The sequence below is a fragment of the Papio anubis genome, chromosome 7, assembly GCF_008728515.1.
Source record: "Papio anubis isolate 15944 chromosome 7, Panubis1.0, whole genome shotgun sequence".
Lineage (NCBI taxonomy): Eukaryota > Metazoa > Chordata > Mammalia > Primates > Cercopithecidae > Papio > Papio anubis.
This window is the reverse complement of record NC_044982.1, coordinates 120,190,588-120,211,701: the sequence shown is the minus strand read 5'-3', so window position 1 is coordinate 120,211,701 and position 21,114 is coordinate 120,190,588. Positions and strand designations below refer to the sequence as shown.

Genomic DNA, 21,114 nt, shown 5'->3' with positions numbered 1-21,114 from the left:
TTCCTACATTTAATCAATTCCCTAATCTTGTTGATGCCAGCTCTAAAGGTCTCTTAGATCTGTTCCCGTGTCCCGTGTCCTCTGCCACCATAAATCCAGAGCCCTATCATTCCATCCCTGGATTGCTGAAGCAGCCTCTTCACTTGGCTCCTGGCCTCTAGTCTTGCTTCCCTCCAGTCCATTCTTGATGCTACAGGAAGAGTGAGCTTTCTGGAACACAAATCTAATCACAACCGTTCCCAGCTCAAAACCTGGCAGTAATCTAGTTCTGGTGCCTCAGACTAAAATCCAAGCCCCTTGCTTCCTGAGGCAGAGATTAGTGTATGTGAATTTTTAAAAATAACCATGCAGAAAAACAGATTCTTTGGGATGTGCAGTTCTGTGAATTCTTTTTTTTTTTTTTTTTGAGGTGAAGTCTTGCTCTGTCGCCCAGGCTGGAGTGCAGTGGCACGATCTCGGCTCACTGCAACCTCTGCTTCCTTGGTTCATGCGATTCTCCTGCCTCAGTCTCCCAAGCAGCTGGGACTACAGGCGTATGTCATCATCCACGCCTGGCTAATTTTGTATTTTTAGTAGACACGAAGTTTCACTATGTTGGCCAGGCTGGTCTCGAACTCCTGACCTCAGGTGGTCCGCCCACCTCGGCCTCCCAAAGTGCTGGGATTACAGGCGTGAGCCACCACGCCTGGCCTTCTGTGAATTTTAACACATGTATAGATTCTTGTGGCCACCGCCATCTATCAGTCCCCGAAACACCCTCACGTTATCCTTTCATAGTCCTACTCTCCCTCATCCCTACCCCTATCTTTTTAGGAATGTGATCTTTTGAAAAACAAAAACACCCAAACCCCTTACGGTGTTTTTAATGCCCTTGTCTACCTCTCCTCCCTCTCCTCCAACAACTGCCCTCCCAGACCCCGCAATGCAACTCGCCGGAACTATGCTCAGTTCTTGGGGCGCTCCAGGCCGTACTCCACTTAGCCAAGCTCTCAACCCGCTTCCGGGGGTGGGTTTCCACTGTGCGCCGCAGTACCTAGCGCTTCCCCCACTACAGCCCTTTCACGCTGTGATAATTGCCAGGTTATCTGCCTCTCCCATTACAGTTCCTTCCTCGCAGGGACCGCGTTTAAACCACGGCTGTATCTCTAGAGCGCAGGACGGGCCAAGCCCCGCCCGCCCCGAGGCAGCACCGCGCACTCAGCAGCACGGGGTCAAAGCGTTCCCCGCCCGCGCCCAGCGCAGACCTTCGGAGGCGGAACGAGCATGCGCACTAGCAAGGGGCGGGGCGCACGCGGTCCCCCGCCCCCTGCACGCAGCCCCAGGAGGGGGCGGGCCTTGGCCGCTCGCTCTCTCCTTCCCCACACCGCTGCGCTTGCGCGCTGGGGGCAACCGTTGCGGGGTGTCCCAGGGCCTGAGGCAGGACGGTCCTCCGCTGACACCTTCCTTTTCGGTCCTGAGGTTCCCGGCCTGGTGGCCCCAGGACGTTCTGGTCGCATGGCAGAGTGCTGCGGACGACGCCTATGAAGTCTTTAGTCCTTCTAGTTGCGCTGTTGCTATGGTCTTCGTCCGTGCCGGCTTATCCGAGTGAGTGACCAGCCTGAGGAGGCAGCGGACCGGGGACACCCTGGGGGAACCTCCCGAGCTCCGCGACCTCGAAGCCTGGCCCTTCTCCTTGGTTCCACATGCCTCCCTCCCCCACTGTCCAGGGTCCTGGCCTCGACGCCGAGGAGTGTCCCTCTCCTCTCCTGGTCAGGGATCGCAGCGACTCAGGCGGCGGGGCCCAGATAAGACGGGAGGCGCCTGCGGGCCGTGGGCGCGGGTGGAATCCCCTCACCTGTCTCTGCCTCTCTGCCCACCCGGTCCTTCCCAGCCACTGGGCGTGTGACCGTGCGGGGGTCGGGTGGCTGCTGCCAGCCGGCCACGTCGCCAGGTGGCTGGCCAGCTAGGAATTATTTTTACATTTTCAAATGTAAATATGAAATGTACTCCTTCATGACGTGTGGAAAAGCATGACGTACACATTTCATTTTTCGTGAATAAAGTTTTATTGGAACACAACCACGTTCATTCCTTTATGTATTGCCCATGGCTGCTTTCCCACGTTAGAAGGGCGGGGTTAAGTGGTTGCCACACATTCTGGCCTGCAAAGCCTGAAGTTTTTACTGTCTGGCCCTGTGCAGAAAAAGGTTGACCCGTACGGTAAAACTTGGAGAGCATGTAGATTGTGGGTCGCGCTCTGGGACACTCACCTGAGGATGCGCTCCCAGAGAGCATGCTCGCGCACACGGCATTCAAAGCCTTAGTTAAGCGGGATTGTAACTTAAGACTTGCCAAGAAGCAATTTTTGTCCCTCCCTGAAAGCTGAAAACCAATAAGGTCAAATTCAGGGGTGCTAAGACTTTACTATATTAACAATATCATGTGGACACCTTGAGGCACTTAGTATTTAAGTCAGGTACGTGAGGCTTGCCTATTTAGTCTAACTGTAGTTCATTGTGGCATTTAGTATGTTGCAGTTTGGTTTTACTTAATAAACACAATTTAACAGGTGTGAAAAAAGCGCTATCGTGCATGCTGATTATGCAAATCAGTATTTCAGAATTGCTAAATGATCCTAGTTAAAAATCAGATTTAAAAACTGAAAATACAACACAATCTAAATTATGAATAGTGGTGGGAAAAGTTCTAGATGAAGTGTCCTAGGTAACTAAAGTTAGCTCTTTAAATACTAGCACTTATGATTTATAGCTGTTTTTAATAAAAAGTTTTCTAACATTTTTCTTCCTTGACATAAAGGACCAGAACATAATGAAGATGCTACTGTCTTTTGGTGTCTGATGATCATTATTACTAACACCAGTTATTGTATTTTGGTAGTTGTAGATCAGCAAGTCACAAGTGACTGACATGTATGGAGACTTGAATTGAAATGACTTTAACACTGTCACACAGAACACTCTGGGACGGTTGGGTAGGAGTCCCTGGACACCCACTTAACTCAGTGCAGTCTCTTACCTAACACTATAAATTCTCCCTCTCCTCCTTCCCCTTTCTGCCTTCCCTCTTCCCCTCCCCCCCCCCCTTCTCTCCCCCCCCCTTTTTTTTTTTTTCCTGAGACAGGGTCTTACTCTCTGGCCCAGACTCTCTGGCCCAGACTAAAGTACAGTGGCCGGATCTCGGCTCATCGCAACCTCTGCCTCCCAGGCTCAAGGGATTCTCTTGCCTCAGCCTCCTGAGTAGCTGGGATTACAGGCGCAGGCCACTATCGCCTGGCTAATTTTTGTATTTCTAGTAGGGACGGGGTTTCACCGTGTTGTCCAGGCTGTTCTCGAGCTCCTGACCTCAAATGATCCATCCGCCTCGGCCTGCCAAAGTGTTGGGATTACAGGCTTGAGCCACTGTGCCTGGCCAGCCTGTTCTCTTTCTTTGTACCCTGTTTGCTAATCTTTCTTGGGAAGAAAGAAAAGCGTTGTAGGAAATGAAAAGACACTTCCCAGAAAAAGGAGTAATTTTGTGTTGAATATATAGATGTTATAAGACATAAGGAAACTATGTACAGGTTGTAATAATAGAAGATGTCTTGGAATATGTAATTACCTCTCTTCTACAGAAGTGGATTAAGGAATATATAGAGCAGGCAGTGGTACATGGCTGCTTTCTCTGTATGTCTCTCTACTTTTTCTCTAATTTTAATTTTGTTTTTAAAGTAAGTATACCAAAATAAATATATCATTGAGCTTGATGTAAACCAGCTATGCATTCTTTTATATGGCCACTATTCAAACAATTGTTGGCGAGATGCAAAAGATAAGGCACATAGGTTTTTATAATGAAAAGTAGAGCTTTGACACATTTTTTTCTAAACTACTAGACAGTTTTGAGGTTATATTACACAAACATCACGGGTGGATTAAGTAACTGCATTTATTAAGTAACTGTATTAAGTAACTGCATTTATTGAAAACCTCAGTACTTCTTGTATCTGCCTATACCTTTCTAACAGGCCCAATCCAAGTTTAGCTAGTATTTATTTAATCTAAATTCAGTTAGACATAAATGCAGCTTGGGTATAGAGAAGTGGGCACTCCTTTACCTACACACACACACATCCTGATGGTCCTGGATAAACAGCGTTTTACTGTATAAAATTTTAATACATTCAGTTTCCTGTACCTGATTTTTCCATAGTTTTAAATACCTTCCCATTTTTAAATTTTTAAATGGGAAAGTATTTAATGTATTCCCTCTTTAATATATTTACACTGTGCAACTTACTTTACTTCTTAATGAGAATTCTTTTTACTTAAAAAAAAAAATGCACAGGTGGGGCGCGGTGGCTTACTCCTGTAATCCCAGCACTTTGGGAGGCTGAGGCAGGCAGATCACCTGAGCCCAGAAATTCAAGACCAGCCTGGGCAACATGGCAAAACCCTGTCTTTACAAAAAATTAAAAAATTAGTCAGATGTGGTGGGGCACACCTGTAGTCCCAGCTATTCAGGAGGCTGAGGTGGGAAGATCACCTGACCCCAGGAGGTAGAGGTTGCAGTGAGCTGAGATGGCACCACTGTATTCCAACCTGGCTGACAGAGCGAGACCTTGTCTCAAAAAAAAATAAAAGCACAGTAACTTTCAAAGTAATGTTAACATAATAGTTATATATTTAAATAATAACTACTATTAAAATTATATAATTTGCCTTTTATAATTTTAAGTCATCAAATATTCATGGATTGGGAGTGTAAACTAATTAAAATTAAAGTGTATTAATATTAATATATTAACATTTAAATTATTCAAAATTTGCATAATATTTATAAATAAAATTAAAATATTAATTTTGGGGTATCTCCCAAATAAATTATTTCCTTTAGATCATCTCTTGGTATAGACTAGGAAAAACAGGGTTAGTCTAGGATTACAAAAGCTCTTATTTCTAGATTGTTATTATAAGAAGGCTCAATATGTCAGTCTTTGGCTTCTGTCATTGTCTTTAGGAAGGATTTTGTCTTAATGAACCACACAAGGTAAGAGAATCTACCAGCAGCAATTGTTTGAATCTATCACGAAATAAATTAAAAGGAAAAGAATATTTCTTTTATTTCAAATACATTGTAAAGGTAAAGTTCACTGGGATCTGGTGCTGCAAGTTCACTTAGTGCCCAAGGCTATATAGCATTTAGAAGGGTCTCTCAAACCTGTGAAACTGTCATGACACACTTTGTTAATGTTTGAGATAATGAGGAGCATGTCATGTAATAGGCAAGTGTCAAGAGAGTAGTCTGTGGGGGAGTAGCAGGAAGTTTCATTAGCCTGTCCACTGATGTTTTATGGGGAAAAAAGTCTTGTCTTTCTGTTCTTTTGATCCTATTATCCCTTAAATGGATATACTTTAATCTCTTGATAATATATGTGAAATTAAACTTGAGCAACAATTTTTTCATATCCAAATAAAATACTAGTTATTTGAAAAGAAAATATTTTCTTTTTTTTTTTTTTTTGAGACGGAGTCTCGCTCTGTCGCCTACGCTGGAGTGCAGTGGCGCGATCTTGGTTCACTGCAAGCTCCGCCTCCCGGGTTCACGCCATTCTCCTGCGTCAGCCTCCCAAGTAGCTGGGACTACAGGCGCATGCCACAACGCCCGGCTAATTTTTTTTTGGTATTTTTAGTAGAGACGGGGTTTCACCGTGTTGGCCAGGATGGTCTCGATCAGCTGACCTCGTGATCCGCCTGCTTCGGCCTCCCAAAGTGCTGGGATTACAGGCATGAGCCACCGCGCCTGGCCTTTTTTTTTTTTTTTTTTTTGTGTGTGTGTGTGTCACTATATAGTTGAAGCATTTTAAAAACACACAATTTATTTAACCTAAGCATAGTTTTTTCTGAGGCTCAAATATTCATACCGCGACCATTTGGAGACACTGTAAGCTGTCTTCTCTTGTTCTTTTGATAGGATCCCGTATATTTTTAAAGACTTCTTGTTTTCTGATGTTAACTGATTGTTCCAAGCCCCCTTTGTGTCTTTCCCACTCTGTGTCTTTCTCACTCTGAATGGAATTAACTGTCTTTCCAAGGGAATGGAGAACATGGTATGAGAGACCAAAGCGCTTGCGATACATTCTAGACTGCTGCAGTGGGGAAATATTGTTATTTTTGTCATTTTAGTGAACAGAACTAGAAGAGAGAGATTTAAAGTCATGAGTTTATTTTGGTTCCAATTATAACATTACTCATAGGATGCATCTTGATTTTTAACTCTTTATCCACACTAGAATTGTAACATCATTTAATGAGGCTATTTTGGTTGTCTATTGTGGAGTAAAAGACTGCTCCCCAAATTTATCATTTTTTCATGATTCTTTGGGTTCACTAGACTCAGCTGGGCAGCTCCGCTTCATATGGTATAGCTGAGATCACTCACGCAGCTGCATTCAGCTGGAAATTCAAATGGATAGGAACATCCAAGATGGCGTCTCATCCTCCAGGGTCTTTACATGACTTCTCATCTTTCAGTACTCTAGCCCAAGTTTCTTTACACCATGGCAGCTTGCTTCCGAGAAGGAGATTTATAAACCCCAACATGGATGCTCTTACTAAGCCTATACTGTATCAAACTTGCTAATGTCCTGTAGGCCAAGACAAGTCACATCTGGCAAGCCCATATCCAGTGTGAGAAGACACTACCCGAGAACATGAATACCAGAAAGTGCAAAGTTACATTTCTTTAACTGGAACACTTGATTAATATGAACATAATTACTTGTTTATTTACCTGTCAGCAAAAATTAAGATTGGCATAATAATAAATTATAGGAAAATTGCTGGATAAGATTTAATATTTCCTTTTATGATCATTCCTTGAGTAGACCTCAGTAATTAAGCACAATTATTAGTACTTTGACTTGGAAATACAGTACTTCAGCTCAGTTCGTTTTAAAATTTTAACCTTCATAAAAGTTCATTTTAATTTGAAGGTGTTGGATGTTTTAACTGGTAGTTCTTGCATGATGACAGCTTTCAGTTATTAATTCTTACTTTAGTACTTAACTGCTGCAGAATAAGGGAAGTTTATTCTTTATGAGTCCACTTCATGGCATGTATAGAAAATACAAGCAATTTGTTCTCCAAAGTTACGGACATTCAGCCAGAGTGTGTGGACTATCTGTAAGTGATGGATGCTTGGGTATATGTTTAAGTTTTATATACATGAGTTCTTTTTGAATAAAGTTATTCTGTTTTCACTATATCATTGTAATAAAAATCCGAGTTATATTCAAATCTTTAACAAAATGAGCATCCACAATTCTTGGTTAAATTTTGCGTGCTGCCATATCAAGGTTACTGGCCAAAAGTAAAGTAGAAATGTATGTGTATCTACACAATGGAATATTATTTGGCCATAAAAATGAAGTACTGATACAAGCTACAACATGGATGATCTTGAAGACATTATGCTAAGCATAAGAAGCCACTCACAAAAGGACACATATCGTATGATTCAATTTATATGAAATGTCTAGCATAGGAAATGCGTAGGTACAGAAAGTAGATTAGTGGTTGTCCAGGGGCTGGAGGATAGGGGATATGGGAAATGGGTTTTATTGTGGGGTGACAAAACTGCTTTAAACTTAGATTGTGGTGGTGATTGCACTACTCTGTGAACATACTGAAAATGATTGAATTACATACTTTAAGATAAATAAAAGGTAAATTATGGAGGTATTTTAATATTAAGATTGTGATTTACTTATGTTAAAATTATGTCAATGAGGTGTTACTTTCGAGATTGATAAAATTCAATGAAAGGTAATTAGTAGGACTTAAGTTTATGTGATCTAAACTTATATTAGGCTATTTAGTAAGGGGCAGTTACAAGAAGTACGGGGGCTTTCTGAGAACTGGAACTATTTCACCATGATGTTTATGATGTTATTTTATATAAACTTCACACTCAGAAATTTAGAAAGACGTAGTAAGCTGTGTCTTTTATTATAAAAAACTGCCTACTTTGCCTAAAATAAAATAACATTCTTATTACTCATTTAAAATTTTCTCTTTAATAATTGTTAGACAATTAGCCAGAAACTGCTCCCCACACAATAGTTTTTAGACTAGCAGATTTATTTTTAAACATAACATGACATCTAGTTTTCTTCCTCTGTATTCTTCTGTAGAAATGTTTTACCTGTGATTATTTTCTTAAGATAAATTACTAGAGGTGCAATTAATTTACATACCTTCCAGCATTCTGTTCATTCATTCAGTTATTCATTTAACAAATACTTTTTGACTGTCTAGTATGGTTCTAGGCACTGGGTAAAACAGAGTGTATAATGAACAAATTAGATGTGTCACAGCTCTCAAAGAGCTTACTAAGTGTAACAGTTAACAAACATTAAACAAACAAACAGTTGGAACTGTCTAAATTCTATAAAGAAAAGATCAGTATGCTAGAGAGAGACTAAAGAAGGATCTAGGAATTAAAAGGGGAGTGAGGATGGAACTTATTTTTTTTTTTCTTTATTTCTTCTAGACAAACAAAAAAAACAGGATCCATGTAGATCCTGCAGATCTACAAACTGCAGAATGTGCAGTTTGTTACATAGGTATACGTGTGCCATGGTGGTTTGCTGCTTCTACTGGCCCATCCTCAAAGTTCCCTCCCCTCACCCCCACCCACCAACAGGCCGTGGTGTGTGTTCTCCAGGGGCTGGGAGATAGGGGATATGGGAAATGGGTTTTATTATTCCCTCTGTGTAGGATGGAACTTATTTTGCTAAGGAAGTAACATATACACATGCCAATCCTAGGTTTTATCATTTAAAAATATTTGCCTACTTGACTGGCAAAACAAAAAGTGTTTTTAATTTGCATATCTTTTATGAAAAATGAGTTTTAGCAAGTTTTCATGCAAATTGGCTTTTATGTTATTCTCTTCCTCCTTTAATTGGTCATTCTATGAAAAGGAAATATATTTCACATGTATTATTTATTGAATGAAGTTTTAAATTTTTATTTATTTATCTGTTATTTTATTTTATTTTTTTGAAACAGAGTTTCATTCTTGTCCCCCAGGCTGGAGTGCAATGGTGCAACCTTGGCTTACTGCAACCTCCACCTCCTGGGTTCAAGTGATTCTCCTGTCTCAGCCTCGAGAGCAGCTGGGACTACAGGCGTGTGTCACCATGCCCAGTTAATTTTTGTATTTTTAGTAGAGATAGGGTTTCACCATGTTGGCCAGGCTGGTCTTGAACTCCTGACCTCAGGTGACCGACCCGCTCCCATCTCCCAAAGTGCTGAGATTACAGGGGTGGGCCACCAAGCCCAGCCTGAAGTTTTATATTTCATTGCTCATTTTAAATTATGATTTTATTATTTTCCTCATAATAAACTCAAAAGTAATTAACTTGCCTTTTATTTCTGTGTGAACTGGATTTATTTTTTTGTAAGTCATTGACTGTCAGTTACTCATACTTTGTAGTAAGAAAACACTGTGGATTATTTTCAATATTACTAGATACATCTTAATATGTGAAAGGGATGCGTTTTGGTCCATTTGATGATAGAACAAAATTTGGTCATATTTAAGTTAATTTAATTTTAATATTTACACGTAGTTTAAAATATTTTGGTCCAGTTGACAGCACAATTTCAGATATTGTATTTATTTATTTGATTTTATTTAATGTTCACATGTATTTTAAAACAGAGTAGTATCCCTGCAGAATAATTTTATCACAACACTAATACAGCTTTGCCAGCATCCTTGTATCATTTCTTTATGACAACATTGTGTAGTTGTTACAAGCACCTGCTTTGAAGTAAGGTAGCCTGTGTTCAAATCCCATCCTTATAAGTTGAATATAATCTTAAGCAAATTGCTTATCCTTTCTAAGTATCTTCCTTTTCTTCTTTGACAAAGTACTTCTCACATTCAAAGTTCTGGGTATAGTGCCTGGCACATAATGATCATTCAATCAGTGGAAGCTATTAGGATCTTTTTTTTTTGATACGAAGTCTCGCTCTGTCACCCAGGCCGGAGTGCAGTGGCGCGATTTCGGCTCACTGCAAGCTCCGCCTCCTGGATTCACGTCATTCTCCTGCCTCAGCCTCCCGTGTAGCTGGGACTACAGGCGCCCGCCACTGCACCCGGTTAATTTTTTGTATTTTTAGTAGAGACAGGGTTTCACTGTGTTAGCCAGGATGGTCTCGATCTCCTGACCTCATGATTGACCCGTCTCGGTCTCCCAAAGTGCTGGGATTACAGGCGTGAGCCACTGCGCCCGGCCTGCTATTTGGATTTTTTAAATCATTATCTTCCATTTCTCCTTTGGATTTCCTACCGCTTTTGTTCCTACAGTTATTTAGTACCATTTTGTTTACCTTCTTATCATGTCTGTTGTGTGACAGTTCTTCCTGTACTATTTCAAGAAGAGAAGTGCAGGCAACCTCAGGCTCACCTTCAGGCCCCATGTCTGAGATTCCAGCAAAATCCCAAGCCTGCTTAGCAGTTAGCCATCCTGCTTATAAGAGGCACTGGAGAGCAGCATCATGGTTTCCCAAGCTGGAGATTCTTACCTGAGCCAGAGCCATGTTCTAGGACATTGCCATGTTTGCCTGAATCATTTACTAGTAAAACTAGATGGGATATTATAAAATATACCAGTGTAGACTATGAATCTCCAAGTATAATAACACAACTTCTAGCAGGATTGTCAGTTCTTTGTAAGAATTTGAATTTTGTTCAGCTTTCTAGCACCTCCTGAAGGATGGAGAAAAACAGGTTTTCACAGTGGCCACAGCCATCTGTAGGGACAGTTGAGGCTCCACTATCTTACTACCTTGACTGCAAACATTTTTATAAAGATCAAATTGATTTGCAAGAGCAGACCTGATTAGTAGAACTGACAAGGTCAACATGAAATAGGGAGATGTTTTAGGGGACAAAAGCAGGAGGTAGAAGGTGTATGGAGAGAGGATGGATTTAACAGTAGAAAAGTATGGAGCCAAGCGTACATGAAGAACAGAGGAAAATCGAGGTAGGAGGTAGGGCACTCTGTTGCTAGGCAGCCAAGAACAGGCTTTTGGGTGTTGCCTGAGTAACAATAGAAGGGGATAATAAATATTTCAGTTTGTTAAGGAATCAGCTAGTATTATCTCCTTTTCCTGTCCTTTGGCACTCTAACTCACCTAATATCCACCTGGGTATCTTATTTACTACTTTGAGAAGAGGCAAGCTAAATGGTTTGAAAAGCAAGTGTTTAGCAGACTATAATCTAATGGCAATGTCTTTTTAAAAGTGTTGAAACCTCTGTTGGTTGTACATTTTAGATTTGCTTATTATAGTTTCTTACAATTAAAATATTTTTCAGATTTTAAAAAACATTTTATTAATGAAACATTTAAATATGTACACAAGTACAAAGAATTACATAATCTCCACATATTTGTAATAGCTTCAGTTATTACCATTATTAGCACTTCAATAGTTTTTGGGGAACAGGTGGTTTTTGGTTACATGGGTTAAGTTCTTTAGTGGTGATTTCTAGCTTTAGTTATTATTAATTCATGATCAATCGTATTTCATTGATAGCTCTGCCCACATTCCTTTTCCTCTCACTTCCCTGGACACCCTCCCCAATTTCTTGGGCTTGGCTTATGTAGAAGCAAATTCTAGACATCATATAATTTTATCGGCATATACTAAAGCACTAAAATATAAGGACTTTACAAAACACAAAACAATGTAATTTTTTACTTACAAAAATAATTCCTTAATATTATCAAATATCTGGTTAGTGTTTTCTGATTGTCTTTCTCTTTTTCCAGTTTGATAGAATCGGAATTCAAGTAAGATTTATACATGTAACTTATTGATATACCTGTTAATTCTCTTTTAATCTATAGTTCTTCCTCCATCTCTGTTTTTTCCCTTGCAATTTAATTGTTGAGGAAACTGGGTCACACATCCTTTAGTTTCTTACAGTCTAGGTTTTGCTGATTATATCCCCATGGTGTAGTTTAATATCTCCCTTATTGTCCTATATATTTTCTGTATATTGTTAGTTATATCTAGGGAGACCTACTGGATTCAGATTTGACTTTTTTTTTTTTTTTTTTTTGCAAGACTATTTCATAGGTGGTGTTGTGTACTTCCATCAGAAAACACATAATGTCTGATTTTGTACCTTTTTAGATATACATAGTCATAGAAAATTATTGCAAAATTATCATATTTTAATTGTAAATGACTTTTTAAATTATTAGCTGGAATCATTTATAAATTGAAACCTTTCTTCCTTTTGAGCTACTTTTCCATATTCATTTGGGTCTATTTCTATATTTTCTGTTCTGCTCCATTCATCTGTTCATGTCCAATGCTATACTATTTTTCATAATAGAGGCTTTATAGTATATTTAAATATTTGATTTTAATATCTGATAGGGCTAGGCTTTGTTTTCCTGGCTGTTCTTATTTGTTTTTCCAAATAAACTTTATAATTCATTTTTCTAACTCCAGAAAAAATTAATGACATTTTTAGAAACATATTAAATGTATAAATTAAAAGAGAGGATATGACATCTAAGCATCTTTATGATGTTGAATCTTCTCATCTGAGAGCATGGTATAGCTTTCTATTTGTTGATATTTATGTTTTTCAAAAGATTTTATTATATTCCTGTATTAGTTTGCTGTAGTTCCTATAACAAATTACCACAAACTTGATGGTTTAAAACAGCAAAAATTTATTCTCACAGTTCTAGAGGCCAGAAGTCTGGAATCCATTTCCCTGAGCCAAAACCAAGGCATAGTCTGGGCCATGCTCCCTCTGGAAGCTCAATGAAAAAATATGCTCCTTGCTTCTTCTAGTTTCTGGTGGCTGCCTACCTTCCTTGACTTGTGGCCACATCAGTCTAATCTCTGCCTCTTCCTCCACATTACCTCTTCCTCTTCTGGGTGTGTGTCAAATCTCTCTGTGTCTCTCTCTTATGAGAACATTTGTGATTGGATTTAGAGTCCACCCAGGTAATCCAGAATAATTGCCCCATGTCAAGAAACTTAATTTAACCACATCTGCAAAGACTCTTCTTTCTTAAGGTAATATTTACAGGTTCTAGGGTGATATTTTTGAATATTCATTATTTAGCCTACTATAACTCTTCATATTGATTTTGGCATGTTTTTGATATTTTATGATTATGTATGTATATATAAAATTCCAGGCTGGAGTGTAGTGGAAAGATCATGGCTCACTGCAGCCTCAACCTCCCTAGGCTCAAGCAATCCTTTCACCTCAGCCTTCTCACTAGCTGGGACTACAGGCATGTGCCACCATGCCCAGCTAATTCTTGTACTTTTATAGAGTTGGAGTTTTACCATGTTTCCCGGGCTGGTCTCAAACCCCTGGGCTCAAGCCATCCACCTGCCTCGGCCTCTCAAAGTGCTGGGATTACAGGTGTGAATGAATGCACACAGCCAATATTTTGTTTCATTTTTCTGTTATGTAAACAACATCTTATTTCTCATATCTTCTAAGCAGTTTATATTTATATATTCATTTTGGTATATTGATTTTTATGACTTGCTATTTATGAAATTCTCTTACTAATTGTAGTAGCTTTTCAATGGATTCTTTTGTGTCGTCTGTATTTATAATCCTATCATCTGTATATAAACATAATTTTACCTCTTTCTTTCCAATTCTCATGTCTCCAATTATTTTCGCTTGTCTAATTGCATTGACTAGTATCGCCAACATGATGTTAAATATTAATAGAAATGAAGATATTAGGTATTCTTATCTTGTTCCTGTCTTTAGCGGAAAAGCTTTTACTGTCTCCCACTAAATAAGATGCAAAGTATATTTTAATGTTCCTTTTACAGAACATGTTTTTCTATATAATGTTAAGGGAAATTTATATTTAAAATGAGAAATGTAAGCAGTTACCTTTATAAAGAATAATATCTTATGAGTGCTGTGTAGCTTTGAAAGTGTTTTAAAATATCTAATTTATTTGGTTCTGTGAGATAAAAAGGCAAGTGTAGTATCTTAGCTTTATAGTTAAGTGAATATCCAGATAAGTTAAATAATGGCCTAAGGTAATGCTGCTATAAATTGGTAGAGCCAGGACCAGGATCAAATATTTTATTTTCACTGCACAAGGCATATTCATTTTACCCAATATTTTCCTTCATGAAGACTCTGATTCGGGACAATGCATTTTATAAATATGAGTTTACATAAATAAGTTATTTTCCTTTTAAAAATGTGATTTGTATACAATTTTTGTTTGCCATTAAAAAATAAAGGAGAAAAAATACTTGAAACTTAAAAAAATAAATGTGACTTATAATGGTTTACTATATTAAATGATTGGGGTGTGTGTGTGTGTGTGTGTGTGTGTGTGTTTAGGGAGTAAAACATTATAGTTAAAGTCTAAAATCTCCTCTACTGACCAAATTGAGTCCCACTACCTCTCCTCAGATGCAACTGCCCATATAAGTTTAGTATATTATCATTCCAGTCCATTAAAAAAATCTGCAGTTCACAGACAAAATATATGATGCTATGTGAGTGATTTTAAAAAAGTATCATAAGGATAGCATCAAACTCTACTTTATGTTCTATACTTTCTTTTTCACTTATCATCATCATATGGATCTTAGGAATATACAAGGCTTTTCTAATCATTACATAAAATGAGAATTTATTTTTAGAATCAAGACTTCTGGACGTGTGGTATCTTTCCACTAACCACATTGGCTCACTAAACTGTTCTCATTAAGAATTTTTTAAAATTTAGAAATATGGCTTCAATTTTGATTAAATGTCTATCTGGTCTTTCTAAGTTGTAACAGAATAAAGAAGAGAGGAGAAACATGTAAATACAAGGCAGTTTTTGAGTATTTTGTACTTACCAAAAAGCTAAATAAAAGTGCCTCCTGAACAGAAAGTTTATTACTTTCTTTAACCTGCAGGGGGATGGTTCAGGTAGGAGTAATGCATTAGTGTTTGGTAAAAAGTGATTTACTTCCCTGAATTAAATCAATTTGTATACTTGAAAATGGCAAACCTTAAAATTGCACATAGTGAAAAATCACAGCACTTAAAATTAAAATACCCTGATTCAGGAGTAGTTGAACAGAATTCCAGAATATCTTAATATGTTACTATCTTTTCTGTTCTCCACGCTGGAAATGAGAGGCTTTACTGCTCAGATGCTGCAAAATAGGAGTATAAATAGAACTACCTTTTTTTGGCTTATCAAAATATTTTATTTTAAGAGACCCCCCCCAAAAAAAAGACCCTCCAAAAAAAGATGCCCCAACAATACTCTTGGGTTTTTTTTTTTTTTTTTGGTCTTTTCTGTATTTTTTTTTTTAAATCAACTAAACACAATTTGATGCTTAAAATAAAACTGCTCCATGATTCAGGAGTAGTTGAACAGAATTCCAGAATATCTTAATACCTTATTTTCTTTTCTGTTCTGCACGTTGGAAATGAGAGGCTTTACTGCTCAGATGTTGCAAAATAGGAGTATAAATAGAACTACCTCTTTTTTTTTGCTTATTAAAATATTTTATTTTAGGAGACCCCTCAAAAAAGACCCTCCACATTAGATAGACGCCCCAACAATACCCTTGGGCTTTTTTTGTCTTTTCTGTATTTTTTCCTTTTTAAGTCAACTAAAACAATTTGATACTTAAAATAAAAGACAGGAAATATTTCCTGAGTAGACTTTAGTTAAGAATATATATATATTTTTGATCCGGGGGTGGGTAAGGAGAAGTAAGGTGCCACCAGCGGTTCATGAAGTAGAACTACCAGTTTGTTGTTAAGAGTGAAATGTTGATGATTTAGACCAGGAATTGACAAACTTTTTCTGTAAAGGGTCATACAGTATTTCCAGCTTTGCAGGTTATGTGGTCTCTTACAATTCCTCTAGTGTTGCAGGCAAAAGCACCTGTAGATAATATGTAAACAAATGGGCAAGACTCACTGGGTGCCAATAAAACGTTACTTAATAAAGCAGTTGAGTGGATATGAGTCACAGACTATAGTTAGATCTTTGAATGAAAATCTTTGATGAAAATATTGCATTTTCATCATACAGATACACTAGATGTAAATAACCTCACGAGCATAGAAAATAGTAAAATAATTAGAAAGTGATGAGTTTGGAATATTTATTACCTTTGCTTTTAATATAATTTATTTGATTGTAATATAGATAAGTTAATTTTTAAATAATGTCTGTGTTTAACATCTGGCTCACAAAATTCATAAAAATTTAACAATGGGCTCTAGTGAACCAGTATAAGCCTACTCCAGCACACCACTGTGTTAGAGGACATAATCAAGAATTTTGGTTTAATAAGTTGCCTGTTGAATCATAAGTTATATGAGAGAATAAAAGCAAAAATCATAAGTTATATGGGAGAATAAAAGCAAAAATGTAGAGAGAATGGTGTTAATATGCAACTTTTGCACTAATCTTGCTCACCTGTTTTAATAAGAACCTGAAGAAATAATTTTGTTTATTTAAGTGAAAGTTGACTCTGTGTCAAAGGTGCTTTGCATATTGGTTCTTTATTTCAATTTTTAAGTGATAGCATATGAAATAAATTTTGGTCAGTAGATTTTGTCAATGTGTTATATATAATAATAAATGTTACTTATTATTTGTTTGATTTCTTTTCCCTTAAGGCATAACTGTGTCACCTGATGAAGAACAAAACTTGAATCATTATATACAAGTTTTAGAGAACCTAGTACTAAGTGTTCCCCCTAAGGAGCCAGGTCGTGAGAAAAAATCTAACTCTCCAAAACATGTTTATTCTATAGCATCGAAGGGATCAAAATTTAAGGAGCTAATTACACATGGAGACACATCAACTGAGAATGATGTTTTAACCAATCCTATCAGTGAAGAAACTACAACTTTCCCTACAGGAGACTTCACACCGGAAATAGGAAAGAAAAAACACATGGAAAGTACCCCATTCTGGTCAATCAAACCAAACAATGTTTCCATTGTTTTACATGCAGAGGAACCTTATATTGAAAAGGAAGAGCCAGAGCCAGAGCCAGAGCCAACTGCAAGACAAACTGAGGCACCAAGAATGTTGCCAGTTGTTACTGAGTCATCTACAAGTCCATATGTCACCTCATACAAGTCACCTGTCACTACTTCAGATAGGAGCACTGGCATTGAGAGCTCTACAGAATCAGAAGATGTTCCTCAGCTCTCAGGTGAAACTGCAATAGAAAAATCCAAAGAACTAACGTTTGGAAAGCACCCAGAGAGTTGGAATAATGATGACATTTTGAAAAAAATTTTAGATATTAATTCACATGTGCAACAGGCACTTCTTAGTGACACCAGCAACCCAGCATATAGAGAAGATATTGAAGCCTCTAAAGAGCACCTAAAACGAAGCCTTGCTCTAGCAGCAGCAGCAGAACATAAATTAGAAACAATGTATAAGTCCCAGTTATTGTCACCAGGACAAACAAGTAATAAAATTGATGATATTGAAACTGTTATTAACATGCTGTGTAATTCTAGATCTAAACTCTATGAATATTTAGATATTAAATATGTTCCACCAGAGATGAGAGAAGAAGCTGCTACAGTATTCAATACATTAAAAAATATGTGTAGATCAAGGAGAGTCACAGCCTTACTAAAAGTTTATTAAACAATAATATAAAAATTTTAACCTACTTGATATTCCATGACAAAGTTGATAAGCAAACTGCATTTTTTCACAGGAGAAATAAACATATTCGTAATTTCAAAAGTTGTATAAAAATATTTTCTATTGTAGTTCAATTGTGCCAACATCTTTATGTGTCATGTGTTATGAACAATTTTCATATGAGCTAAAAACCTAATTTAAAATAAAATTTTGGTTCAGGAGTTTGTAGTTTTTTCTCATTAATTTTAAATGTTGTGAAGATCTTTACAATGTTTAAGCTTTGATTTTGCTTGAATATATTAGTTAAATTCATACATTTTATGAGTTAAGAGACTGTGTGCGTGCTCTCTCTATAGCTAGTTTTAAATAAAATAATTGTATATACATAAAGTGTAAAATTTTGGGGCATATGGTCTTTATTATTCTTTCAGATAATCTGAGTTTTCTGTCTTTTTTATTTTTATTTTTTATTTTTGAGACAGAGTCTCACTGTCACGCAGGCTTGAGTGCAGTGGTGCAATCTCAGCTCACTGCAACCTCTGCCTCCCGGGTTCGAGTGATTCTTCTGCCTCAGTCTCCTGAGTAGCTGGGATTGCAGGCGCCCATGACCATGCCTGGCTAATTTTTATATTTTTAGTAGAGACGGGGTTTCACCATGTTGGCCAGGCTGGTCTCAAACTCCTAACCTCAGGTGATCCACCCGCCTCGGGCTCCCAAAGTGCTGGGATTACAGGCATGAGCCAGTGCGCCTAGGGAGTTTTCTGTCTTAATAGCCTAACTTGGGGCTTGTATCCGCACTTTTATTTGGATATAGGTGTGCCTCCTTTGAAATGTAGATAATATTTTAAGATACATCTCTATTCTTCTGTCATCAAGTACTTTTGGAGTATCACTGAGGGATGGTAACCTGGATATGTAATGAAATCATTCTCATTTCCTCTCTTTGTGTACACATTGAAGATTTTCAAATCTTTTGTCAGAGAGTATGACTGACACCATTAAGGTTAACTGTATAATATTATAATAATGGCTCAGGTAATTCTGTTTATGATTGGACCAGTATTATATTCAAATACATTTATTTATTTGTTCATCAAGACATTTATAGTTTGATAAAGATTTATTGACCTTTTACTATGTGCAGGACACAATAGATGCTAGGCTTTGGGGATACAAAAATAAGACCTACTTTCTTTTCTCTTTGAGATTATATTATAGCAGGAAAGACAGATGCTAAACAAATAATTTCAAAAAATTTTTAAATTTCAGTTGTGTCAAGTTGTTGTGAAGGTGTGAGGTATTTGACCTCACTTAGACCAAGAATAATGGGAAAGCTACCCCGAGAAAGTCGCAATTAAGGTGTAGTCTGAAAGATTAGGGTGTGTGTAAGGACAAAGTGAACATTTTAGGCAGAAGGAACAGCAGGTATGAATGCTTTGAGTTAAAAATAAGGATGAGAAGTTCAGGAAGTACCTGGAGTATCGAAAGGCAGGAAAAAGCATCACAAGATGTATCTGGTGACATATACACCAGATTGGAATGGATCCTGCAGCACCTTCGGTGCGGTATTGAATGTTTTAGCCTTTACCCTATGATCAATAAGAAGCCATTAGTGGATTTTAAGCAAAAAGGACTGGTATGATCAAATTTCTGTTAAAACAACAACAACAAAACCTACTCGTTACAGTTTTGGAAGTGGGCAAAAGTAGAAGTGCACTGTGCACAGGGCAAATGTTGCTTGGAGTAGGTGAAAAGAATTGGCAATTAAGAGGGAGAATCAGGCCAGGCGCAGCGGCTCACGCCTGTAATCCCAGCACTTCGGGAGGCCACGGTGGGCAGATCAGCTGAGGTCAGGAGTTCAAGACCAGCCTGGCCAACATGGTAAAACCCCGTCTCTACTAAAAATACAAAAATTATCTGGGTGTGGTGGTGGGCACCTGTAATCCCAGCTATTCCGGAGGCTGAGGCAGGAGAATTACTTGAACCTGGGAGGTGGAGGCCACAGTGAGCTGAATTGCAGTGAGCTGAGATTGCACCACTGAACTCTAGCCTGGGCAACAGAGCAAGACTCCACCTTGGAAAAAAAAAAAAAAAAAGAGAGAGGGAGAATCAACAAGATTTGGTGATTGAATGGATGTAGGGACTGTGCTAATAGCAGGGACCAAAAATAATTCCCACAATTAGCTGTGTTGTAAAAAGGATTATATAGGCTTTTTTAAATAAAAATAATCTTTTACTGTTATTTATAAAATAATTTTACTTTGGAAAATTTCAAAAATTTGCAAAAGTAAAGAATAATATAATCCATGTACATGTCAACCTTAAAGAAAAAAAGAAAACCTCATAGAGACAAGCTCTCTAAAACAAAAGATTTTAATTGGGAATAAAAAAGGGTTGCAATTTAGGGTACACAAGCCATGAAAATCATAAGCACACACATGAGGAAAATCAGGACAAAGAGGAGTTTTTAAAGATAGAAGTCCACACAAACTGCTTTGAAAGAAAGCTCACTGCAGGATATAGCCCTTGGTAGACACCTGTCCTGGTCAGATCATCTTACCTGAAATGCTGAAGGCCAAGGAAATTCCTGAGAATAAGCTCTGATTACAGGGTACAAGCAAGATGTACAGGTATTTCAAGAATGTAAGCAGGAGGATTTTTTCTTTATTACCTCCCCAGCTCCCATTTTTGATTAGGGCTTTGACATAAGTGACTCCAGTTTGTTATCGTTCACTTCCACATACCCATCACCTAGTCTCAACAATCATCTAAAAACTAATCTTCTTTCATCTATATCCCTACCCCTTTACCCTCTTCCTATTTTATGTTGAATTAAATCACAGATACTTTATCATTTCATCAGTAAAAATATAAACAATGTGAAGTCCTATAAGTTTTTTTTTAAAAAAAAACACAACCACAATATCACACATAAAAGTTTAATGATTTCTGGCTAGGCGCAGTGGCTCACTCCAGTACTCCCAACACTTTGGGAGGCCAAGGCAGGAGGACCACTTGTGGTCAGGAGTTCAAGACCAGCCTGGCCAATATGGTGAAACCCTGTCTCTACTAGAAATACAAAACGTAGCTGGGTGTGGTGGTGCATGCCTGTCATCCCAGCCACTCAGGAGGCTGAGGCAGGAAAATCACTTGGACCTGGGAGACAGGTTACAGTGAGCTGAGGTTGTGTCACTGTGCTCCAACCTGGGCAACAGAGGGAGACTCCATCTCAAAAAAAAAAAGAAAAAAAAGTTTAATGATTTTTAACATCATCAAATATCTAGTCAATGTTCAAATTTCCAATTGTGAAATAATTTTTAAAATTTAGAGTTTATATGAATCAAGATCAAATAAAGTTCACACATTAAAATTGGTTGATTTGACTAATAAGTCTCTTTTAATCTAAAGTTTTCC

General features: G+C 37.9%; 1 protein-coding gene across 1 annotated transcript; it reads left to right on the top strand.

Moving 5' to 3' along the window:
• Positions 1 to 1,358: 1,358 nt before the first annotated feature.
• On the top strand, positions 1,359 to 17,921 carry SPESP1 (sperm equatorial segment protein 1). The gene is made up of 2 exons (XM_009210490.3): positions 1,359 to 1,584; positions 16,706 to 17,921. Exons 1-2 carry the CDS (start codon positions 1,521 to 1,523, stop codon positions 17,698 to 17,700), a joined length of 1,059 nt encoding a protein of 352 aa, XP_009208754.1. The 5' UTR covers positions 1,359 to 1,520; the 3' UTR covers positions 17,701 to 17,921.
• The last annotated feature ends 3,193 nt before the right edge of the window (positions 17,922 to 21,114 follow it).

Excerpts from the sequence above, each read along its gene's own strand:
- SPESP1 (XM_009210490.3), top strand. The coding sequence starts at position 1,521 with ATGAAGTCTTTAGTCCTTCTAGTTGCGCTGTTGCTATGGTCTTCGTCC. Across the intron at positions 1,585-16,705 it reads GTCCGTGCCGGCTTATCCGA|GCATAACTGTGTCACCTGAT; the intron begins GTGAGTGACCAG and ends TTTTCCCTTAAG.